Source organism: Helianthus annuus, chromosome 11 (assembly GCF_002127325.2).
Source record: "Helianthus annuus cultivar XRQ/B chromosome 11, HanXRQr2.0-SUNRISE, whole genome shotgun sequence".
Lineage (NCBI taxonomy): Eukaryota > Viridiplantae > Streptophyta > Magnoliopsida > Asterales > Asteraceae > Helianthus > Helianthus annuus.
Genome location: NC_035443.2, coordinates 73449471 through 73459414, shown reverse-complemented (window position 1 = coordinate 73459414; position 9944 = coordinate 73449471). Strand labels below are relative to the sequence as shown.

General features: G+C 35.8%; 1 protein-coding gene across 1 annotated transcript; it reads left to right on the top strand.

Annotated features, from left to right (window-relative positions):
* The first annotated feature begins 731 nt into the window (after positions 1-731).
* Positions 732-9665, top strand: LOC110890470 (protein ALWAYS EARLY 2). The gene is made up of 18 exons (XM_022138081.2): positions 732-887; positions 1183-1307; positions 2204-2302; positions 2403-2465; positions 4175-4252; positions 4671-4845; positions 4932-5164; positions 5247-5514; positions 5639-5701; positions 6557-6783; positions 6882-7375; positions 7472-7754; positions 7859-8026; positions 8100-8249; positions 8337-8480; positions 8713-8928; positions 9007-9276; positions 9349-9665. Exons 2-18 carry the CDS (start codon positions 1209-1211, stop codon positions 9511-9513), a joined length of 3195 nt encoding a protein of 1064 aa, XP_021993773.1. The 5' UTR covers positions 732-887; positions 1183-1208; the 3' UTR covers positions 9514-9665.
* Positions 9666-9944: the final 279 nt, after the last annotated feature.

The following is a 9944-nucleotide window of genomic DNA, read 5'->3' as shown; positions in this document are numbered from 1 at the left end:
AAAATCCGTGAAATCAGATACCAATGAGTATGATATCGAATATATGATACGGTTTTATGATCAAGTATTTAACTAAGATTACCAACACAAGTCTTTAGGACATTATTATTATATATATGATTATTATTATATATATTATAGATGAACTTTTTAGCTGCTGCATATTTTTGTCCTTTTCTGAATTTCTGTTTCATCTATCTTTTTTTTGTCTATTTTTTTGTTTCCGTTTTTTCTTTTTTAAGTTTCAATCGAACTTGGTGTTGTACATGTAACAAAAAAAATTGGTCTAATACTGACCGATCAACGTCAGTACCGGAATTGGTATTCATTTTTATTGTTTCCGATCGATGTAAACACAGCTCGGTATTCTTTTGGTCGTATCATGACTTTTTTTCTCTTTCGGTATTTATATCGAGTGTCGGTATCTTAACGAACCGAACCAATATCAAACGAATTCCTGTCATTACGTTATTTTTACTATTGCGTCTACGTTTCCATTGGATCGCCTCGTCACAGAGCACGGGTGTAACCCACTAGTTAATTTAAATTCTATACAGTTGGACAATTCCTTCTAAAAAGTTAAAATAAAAATTAAGTATTCGAGCGATAAAATATGTGTAATCGGATACCAACTAGTATGATATCGGATATGTAACACGGTTTTATGATAGAAATATAAGTAAGTAATCTATGTTTAAGAAATGTATGGGTATTTTGTGCAATAGAGGTACTTCCCAAAGGGTTTCAAGAAAACATTAGCTTTGGAGGATATATATAAAGCCGAGAAGATTGAAAGAGTGTGTTTGTTGTTAAAGAAAGATTTGATTTCAAAAGGAACTACAATCAATCGAAAGAGGGTTTTCAATTTTCATGAAGCCTTAACCAAGGTAAAATTCAATCTCCAAACCCTAATTTCCACATCTCTTAAACCCTAAACTTCACCAATTCTGCTGCTTCACTCACCGACTCTTCACCGATTATCATAACTCAACTCTTAGCAAAACCTAACACCGTCATCGATTGATGCAATTGAGTCGAATTATATGTTTTCAGAATTTTGTTTGGGTGTCTGGATGATTTTGGAAACCATTATTATGTTGAATTTGAATTTGATTTGTAAATTTGAATCTGTGGTTATTTTTCTAGTTAGATGTTGCGTAATTGATCCGATGTGTGTTTCAGATAGATTGAGGTGTTAATTGTTACTCATGGCTCCGACGAGGAAGTCTAGAAGTGTGAACAGGCGGTATTCGGATTATGTTGATGTTTCTCCTGGTAAAAGTGTTGCTAGTAAATCCGGGCGGCAGGTAAGTTTCGTTAAGAAATTGTTTTTTTAGTTGTGTGTGTTTTCAATGGCTTTTACTTTTTGAAATAAAGATTTGAATTTGGTTATGGATTTATATAATGGTTGTGTCATAATGGTTTTATGAGACTTCGTTTTTACTTGTTATGGAACTCTTTCGGTTTGTCGTATCTTGATCGAGTGGTTGATAGAGCAGTAGTAGTAAATGATCATTACATTTATGTTGGTGTTAGCAAGTTGATAACTCTTGCTTTCGGGCATCTGTGTGGAAAAAGCAAATAAACATACACATAGAAGGGTCTGGCTCAAAACAAACTATGAAACGAGTGTGGAAAAAGATTTTAGTAAATTTTTTTATAGGCATTGCTCTGCTGGTTACTTTCTGAAGAGGGTTCTTTTCCAGCCCTGCTAAAAGGTTTATATTTGTAAAAAGGGAGGCATGAAATTAAAAAGTTGTAGATTTTGACTAAAAGTTTTATGGTAAGGAGACAAGCCAACTCACCAAGACCTGAAATGGACCAAAGATTAAAATAATTGAAGGATTTAAAGTACTTGCTATTTTACACGATTGATGTGTGCCTCTAGCATTAATCATTGCACACATCAGCTATGTTGTTTCTATATCATGTATAACCATCCCAATATCAATTTCAGTTTTGAGTATGAACTAAAAAAACTATGTATGAAGAGGATTTGTTCTCTCCCCCTTGTTTCTTCACTTTCTTTCTGCATAGTCATGTACGAAGTGACTGTTACGCATGAGCAAGTTGCATGTCCTATGTATCTTTGTTGGTTTCAGGTTTTAGGTTTTATCTTGTTTGTTAAGTACTATACAAAGTTACAAACATTCATTTAGATAGGCAGGAAAGTTTAATAACCATTTCTTGGTATTTTGTGCAGAAGAGGAAGCTTTCTGACATGTTAGGATCTCCATGGGTTGATGAAGAGGTTGAGCGCTTCTATAAAGCCTATAGGAAATATGGAAAAGACTGGAAGAAGGTTTTTGCTTTTTCGTCTTTTATATGGTTTAAATACTCTTTTTTCTTCGTTATAATCTGATTAGCTGATATACGTGTTTATTTTTTCCATTGAAATTTAGGTGGCTGCCATGGTGCGTACTAGGAATTCTGAAATGGTTGAAGCGCTCTACACAATGAATAGGGTAATTACTGTTTCAATTATGACGTCTTTTCTTTTATTAGATGTAGACGATTTTATGCATCTAGATCACTTTAGTTGGATTTGTAACTGTTTGATCAATTTTCTTTTTGAGTTAAATCTTTTCTAGAGATAAACATAAAATGGTTTGAAATTTCCACCACTAATTAATATAGAGGGGCTAATTTGTTCGCCGCCAAATATGTCCAACACCAGTTGAACTTTTGAAAAATACATTCCTACTCTTTTATTTTTTTTATCTGTTCTTTGTAATTATAGAGTATGTATTATTAAATATAATGGTAAGTTTTGAGAAACGTGGTCGCCATTGACAGGGCGCTACACCTTTGCAGCCATTGTAGGATGAAAACAGCTAACGATCGATCTTTTATTTGCGTAAATTAATCGTAGAGAAGAATAAAGGCCGTTCACTTAGATTAGTTGATGGAGTTGAGACCTTGAGTTGGTGATGTTTAATGACTTAGATTAGGTATTTAGGTATTGGGGCATTGGGCTATCTTTTTTAGAACGGCTTACTCACACACACCCACTAATTCTACTCCTAATTTACAACTTTATCCGCCATGGAACTAGAACCCTCAACCTCCAGTCCAGGGAAGCGACACCACACGTTGATGCCACAGGGAAAACGTCTTGCTGCCATCTAGGCGCTGTGGCCAGATTTCGGCAAAAATCTGCATTTTTTTGGCAAACTGATCGGAATCATTTAAAAATGGTCTGGAACCAACCTAAAATAACCCTAAGCATGTCTAAAACCCCAAAAAATGCTATGTTTATGCTATACGCCTTGCTTATCTCGGGCCCTTGCTTTGTAAGCGCCTTTGACAAGGATCACCCTTTGCGCCTTTGACAACAAATCAACAATAATTGGGATAAATAGAAATTAGATAATGGGTAATGGGCGGAATAAAAAATAGGGGCTACAATAGTTATTTGGGTTATTCAGATTGAACTGAATTGAGATTCTTGGAACCGAGAACCCAGTTCGGTTTGGATTTTAAACCCAACAGAATGTGTAGCTCAGTTTGGTTTTATCGGGCTTCGTTCAGTTTAATCGGTTTGAAACCAAATATTGAAATCCCTTGTCCTGTGGTAATGAGAGTAAAAAGGAGAGAGCCACGATGGTAGTTAGAGTAAAAAGGAATAACCGGGTTAGAGACTTTAGGGTGTCCCAACTCTATAAAATAAAACACCTGGCTTTCCAAAGCTCTCACCTGAACTTGGCTGGATGCGCTCTTTTACCGCGCCTAGAGAAAGGTCTGACTACCTTGCTATTTAAAGGGGTTAATATCTTTGGCTGATCAATATAAAATCAGTTGCATCAAGTTTTGGATATGAAGTTTAGGGATGAATTTTCAAACAGGAATACAGTATATACCAACCCTAAAGGATTGCCATATTTGTGGCCCAGGGTTAATTCATCAGCTAATAGTAATATTATGCGTATCAGTCAGACTGCTTTTCAAGTGCCTCAAGGCTAAAAACTTTCTTCTTTTGCTACTGATACAGGAAGAATAGATCACCCCATGAATGCTACGTGTTGCACTAACATTGATAAATTGGGTTATGAGTGAAATCTCTCATGTGTCAGTTGGTCATATTGAAAGTAAAATTGATTGTTATCTGAATGCTAGCTTCTGGGATTGAAAACTAACCTTTTGGTAACTGTTTTTTTACTCTTGTGGTTTTCAGGCATATCTATCCTTGCCAGAAGGAACAGCATCTGTGGTTGGGTTCATTGCAATGGTGTCTGATCATTATAATGCCATGGTGAGATCATATAAATTGTTTTTATTGCTAAGTTTATAGTTTTTTTTTTTTTTTTTTGCTTGAATACCACATTGAATTCTGTTAACATTAACAAGAGATGTTTTTCTATTTGTTGTGTTATACTTTACCTTCTAAATGTTTGATTAAATCCTCCATTTAGATTATTACCTTCCTTATTAGATATAACTCCTCCCCTTTTCCATAACTAATATTGTATTTAAAAATATGTATGTAAGATATTAGGACCCTTCAGTAAGGTCGGTATTATCCTTCTCAGATATGTTTTTGTGCCCTTTTTATTGATAATGGTACTTAATGGTGAAAAAAGGCACCCCGTTTATCGTATTGATAATTGGCGTGCTCTTTTACGTTGTATTAAAGTGGTGCAATGCTGTCGACTAATGTAGTTCATTAATAGGAAGGAAGCGATAATGATAAAGAGATCAATGATGTTCCAAAATTACTTCACAAGCCTAAAAAACGTACCCACAAGTTGCTTCAGCAAAATGGTGGGCCCGAAGATCAATTGCAATCTAGGTTGGTTGGTTCAAGTGATCGGTCTTTGCCACAACTGAAGAGAAGGGAATCCGATGGTAAGTTAAACCCCTTCCGCCTTACTATGAACATATGTATATATGATTGGTTGAGATCAACTTCTAATGGTTGTAAATTAATGTAGGATGTACTGTTCGGAAAAGAACACCGCGGTTCCCCATTAACCATTTATTAAGAAGAGATAACAATGGAAATCATGTGTCACCGTACAAAAGAAGCCAAAAGAGAGAGGTGGATGATGTGGCACATGGTGCTGCATTGGCGTTAACAGAGGCTTTACAAAGAGGTGGCTCCCCACAAGTTTCTCAATCACCATACCGCGTGAAAACCACACCTTTGAAGGGCAGGCAAAAAAGTGTAATAATTTCGTATTTGTTTTCCAGTGTACTCTTAAGATTTAACTATGTGAGATACTTAATGTGTGACATGGCATTTGCAGTTGGATAATGCGAGGGCAAAGCTTCACGGTAATTTGATTGATGAAGAGTGTTTCGAGGGCAGTTCAGGAAGTGCGGGGGGTGAAGAAATTTACCTGAAACGGAGCAAATTTTATGGACAGAAAGATGATAATGAATTTGATGATGGTGGGGAAGCATGTAGCGGTACAGGAGAAGGAGTTGCTGTTGGTATTGAGGTTGCAGATGAAAATATAGAGCAATCCTCGTCACAGGGTAAAAGAAAAAGAAACAAAAAGCTTTTCTTTAGAGGTAAATAAATATGGTTAACTACTTTCTTGTCATTTTCTGAATGTTAATGATTTTGACTACCAACACTCACTGCACATGTCTATGGTTACAAAACAATCCGACATGTTACTTCTCATTTGTGCAGATGAACCTTCTGGCTTGGATGCACTGCAAACATTGGCCGACTTGTCACTGATGATACAATCCGGTAAACATAAAATGCTTATACGTTTTTGTATGCATAAAAACACCAAATTTGATGTTTTGGTGTGAAAATCCTTCTGCAACCAAGATATCAAATTTGGTGCAACACTATGCACTTTACTATTTTTAACCAAATTTGGTCTATTCTTCACATCAAGTTTCTATAAGTTCTATCTAACCCTTGTGAATAATGTTATTTCGTTTTTTACATCTATCACTATGCAGTTTATATCGGTCATATATCGGTCCCTTAGTAAAATATCAGTGTCAAATATCGGTCATAATATCGGTACCGATATTATCGGCGATATTGACCGATATAACCGATATATCACCGATATTTGACAGATATAACCGATATATAACCGATATATCACTGATATATCACTGAATTCTTGGTGTTAAATTGCTATATATATAAATTTTGCATTATATTAAAATTACCGATATCTCACCGAGATAGCCTATATTTCAAATATCGGTCCTTGACCGATATCCGATATTTTGCCGCATTAACTGCATAGATCTATCATATATTGATCGATTCCTTTAACTGTTAAATATCCACCATAAAAATGCAAAAATATTTTATGAAAACAAACGGACTTGGTTCAATAGATTATTCACATTTTCATGCTAATCTTTGAAACCTTTTAACCTGGATTTATTATCTAATTACTACATTAGATCCAACCAAGACTCGTATTTGACTTTGGCATCTTTTGACCATAATATTAATAAAGGGTTTGCTTGGCTGAAGGGTTTAGTAATGGATGAATGGGAACAAGAGTTATACCTGTGTTTGTTTTACACATTTTTAAACGCACTGATGGTAATATTTTTCAATTTTTGTGTGCAGATTCACCTGTATTGAAAGAAGATAAGCCACCAACGGGTCATCGAAGACACAAAACTAAATTGCCAGCTGACAAGAAAATAGCGAATGAGTATCCAAGATCTGATGTGTCAAAATCAGGAAAATCTAAATCAGGAAGGGAATCAAAAGTTGATTATAAGGCTTTATCTGAAGGAAAGCTGATAGATCAATTTATCAATAAATCATGGAAAAGAAAAAATAAATTTGAGGTGAGTGTGGAAAAGTGCAAGACATGCACTTATTTACAGAAATATATAATATAAAACATATAATTTGTCAATTTTTTCTTTTTTGTGACTTGAATCAGGCCGCTTTCACTGAAGAAGAAAAACGTTCAAATAAAGTCATAGGTGCCAATGAAGATAACATCCCTTCAAAAAACAGTAAATCTACAAGACTTGTGGAATATTCTTCTTCAAATAGCAATACATCAAGGACAGGAGCTGCTGATTCAGCAATATCTACGGGACTGCTTCCAACTTCGGACGTCGTTGATTTGCCGTCCAAAAGACGAAATAAGCGTAAGGTGAATCCAAATAGATTACTACCAAACCATGGGGAGATGAAATTGTCCAAGGTTAAACCTAATAAAAAGACACAACCCCAAGATAAGGTTTTGCAGGACAAGGCTTTTTGTTACCTCTCACAACCTATGGTACGTAGATGGTCTACCTACGAGTGGTTTTATAGTGCAATCGATTACCCCTGGTTTGCTAAAAAGGAATTCGTGGAGTACTTGCATCATGTTGGGTTAGGTCACATTCCAAGACTAACCAAGGTCGAGTGGGGTGTCATAAGGAGGTATATTTATATTATTATTGTTTCTATATTGTTTTGTTTTGTTTATGCTGAGAGCCTGAGTTGTAATAGTGGGAAACCTGTTCGTTTTTATTTTAGTTCGTTAGGGAAGCCCCGAAGATTCTCAACGAATTTCTTGCGTGAAGAAAGGGATAAACTTTCGCAATATCGGGAATCTGTAAGGAAACATTACACCGAGCTTAGAAGTGGTACTAGAGAAGGACTGCCAACAGACTTGGCCCGCCCGTTGGCGGTTGGGCAACGGGTCATTGCCATTCATCCAGAATCAAGACAAGTTCATGATGGAAGTGTGCTAACCGTTGATCATGATAAATGCAGGGTACAGTTTGATCGCCCTGATTTAGGGGTTACATTTGTCAAGGTAGGGTTTGCATTGCATTGCATTGCATTCTAAAACACACTCGAGTCCAACTATGCGCGTGTGTATATATTATATATACTCTTTTAACTATTTCTTTCTGATAGGATATTGATTGTATGCCATCAAACCTGTTGGATAACATGCCTGAAGCTTTGAGGAGAGAGAACAGTGCACTATATAGACTTTCTATGAACTCCAGAGAGCCAAGATCATTAATGTTACCTACTTTGAGTGAACCAAATCCCCCGATCGCCATGATGAATCAACGATTGGTTAGTTTTCTAAAAACAGCTTTTATTTTCTTTGTCTGTAATATAATAATTGTTTCAAATACGTTTTCTACAGGGACATAATGTGTCTGGTACAACTGTTAAAGCTGCAGAAAATGTCATTTCACAGCACGCGACTTATGCTCCTCCTTCAGTCTCTCAAGTCCAGTCGAGAGAAACCGATATAAGTGCTCTTGCTGACCTTACTCGCGCTCTTGATAAAAAGGTAATGTTTTCATTCCTGAATTTAAGTTTTATGTGACGTTCATAATCATTAATGAAGCGTAACAGAAAGTTATTATTTGAATTTTAGGAAGCAATATTGACCGAGCTTAAGTTTGTAAATGACGGTTTGATGAGTCACAAAAACAACACGGGAATAGATATGAAGGTTTCTGAAAGCTTCAGAAAAGAGTACGCAATGGTACTATTGCAGCTCAAGGAAGCCAGTGACCAGGCATATTCCTTACTAAAATCTGATTCTATTCATGTGTGTATATATATAAGGGAGTGTTCACATGAGAACCAATAATATGTTGAGAACCTTATAATGCATTTGTATCTATTGATAAAGATGTGATACATGTGCATTATGCGGTTACCGTAGTTCTCTACATATTATTCGTTTTAAAATGAATATATTTATTATTGTTTATTTAAGTAATAAAAATGTAAAAATATATTTTCAGGTTACTTATGCTCTCCTTAATTTGAGACAACAGAACACATACCCAGCAAACTCTTTGCCTCCGTGGCATAAGCACCAATCCGGTTCTACTGGCATTGTTAGTCCTATGAATCCTGCTGACAAAGTTACGCTAAATAATCAGTTAGCACCTAATGTGATTGAAATTGTGAATAATTCAAGAGTTGAAGCACATAAACTTGTACATACTGCCATGCAGGTAATAAAATTTTGTACATCTTTACTCCGTATCTTCATCACAACTGATCAAATTATACTGTGATGAATAATGCGTCAGGCAATGTCTAAAATAAAGGGGGAGCAAAATTTTCATTCAAGCATTGCAGCGGTTTTAGAATCTCTGGGTGTGAGGAAAAACCTCACGGATTACAGGTCATCAACAATCAGACCTTCAGAGCAAGGAGCGTATAATATGCACAAGTTGAATTGCGCACCGAATCCTTTAATTGCATCGGATTCTAAGTTGCAGCGTGAATCTGATGAAACCGAGGCAGCAATCCCCTTTGAGCTTATCGTGTCATGTGTTGCTGCATATCATATGATACAGGTGAGTAATAAATAAAGTTTGAATCTTCAAGTGTTGTTGAGCAAGTTTGAAGATTGAATTGTTTATGTGCAGATGTGTACTGAACGACAGTACCCGCCAGCCGATGTGGTGCAGATGCTTGATTCGGCATTTACGAAGTTGCATCCACAGTGCCCTCAAAACATGGGAATATTTAGAGAGATAGAGTTGTGCATGGGAAGAGTTAAAACTCAGATACTTGCTCTTGTACCATCCTAGGCAACTTCTATATTTCTGTTACTCTAATAATAATAATAATAAAATACTCAAGCCAGGTTAGTCTTAACTTGAGCTTTAGGACATTGCCAACACTTAGCTATTTTGTAATAGAACAATCTAGCAGTTTTTAAAATATAAGTCTTCCTGTACAATTCTTGCTTTTCGCACATGTCTATGTAGAGTTTAGGTGTGATCATCCGGTCCCTGAGATTTGGTCACTTTTGCCACTTTAGTCCAAAACTCAAACCTTTTGAATCTGGGTTCCTGTGGTTTCAATTTTGTTGCCATTTTTATCCATAATCAAAATCTTGTCAGATTTTTCAGTTAACATCTAGTTTTTTTGTTCTTTTTTTCCCTTTTAATAAAGGGCAAAATGGTCAAATTTTTTAATTTGAACGTTAAAAAACCATTTTGCTCTTCATTAAAAGAGG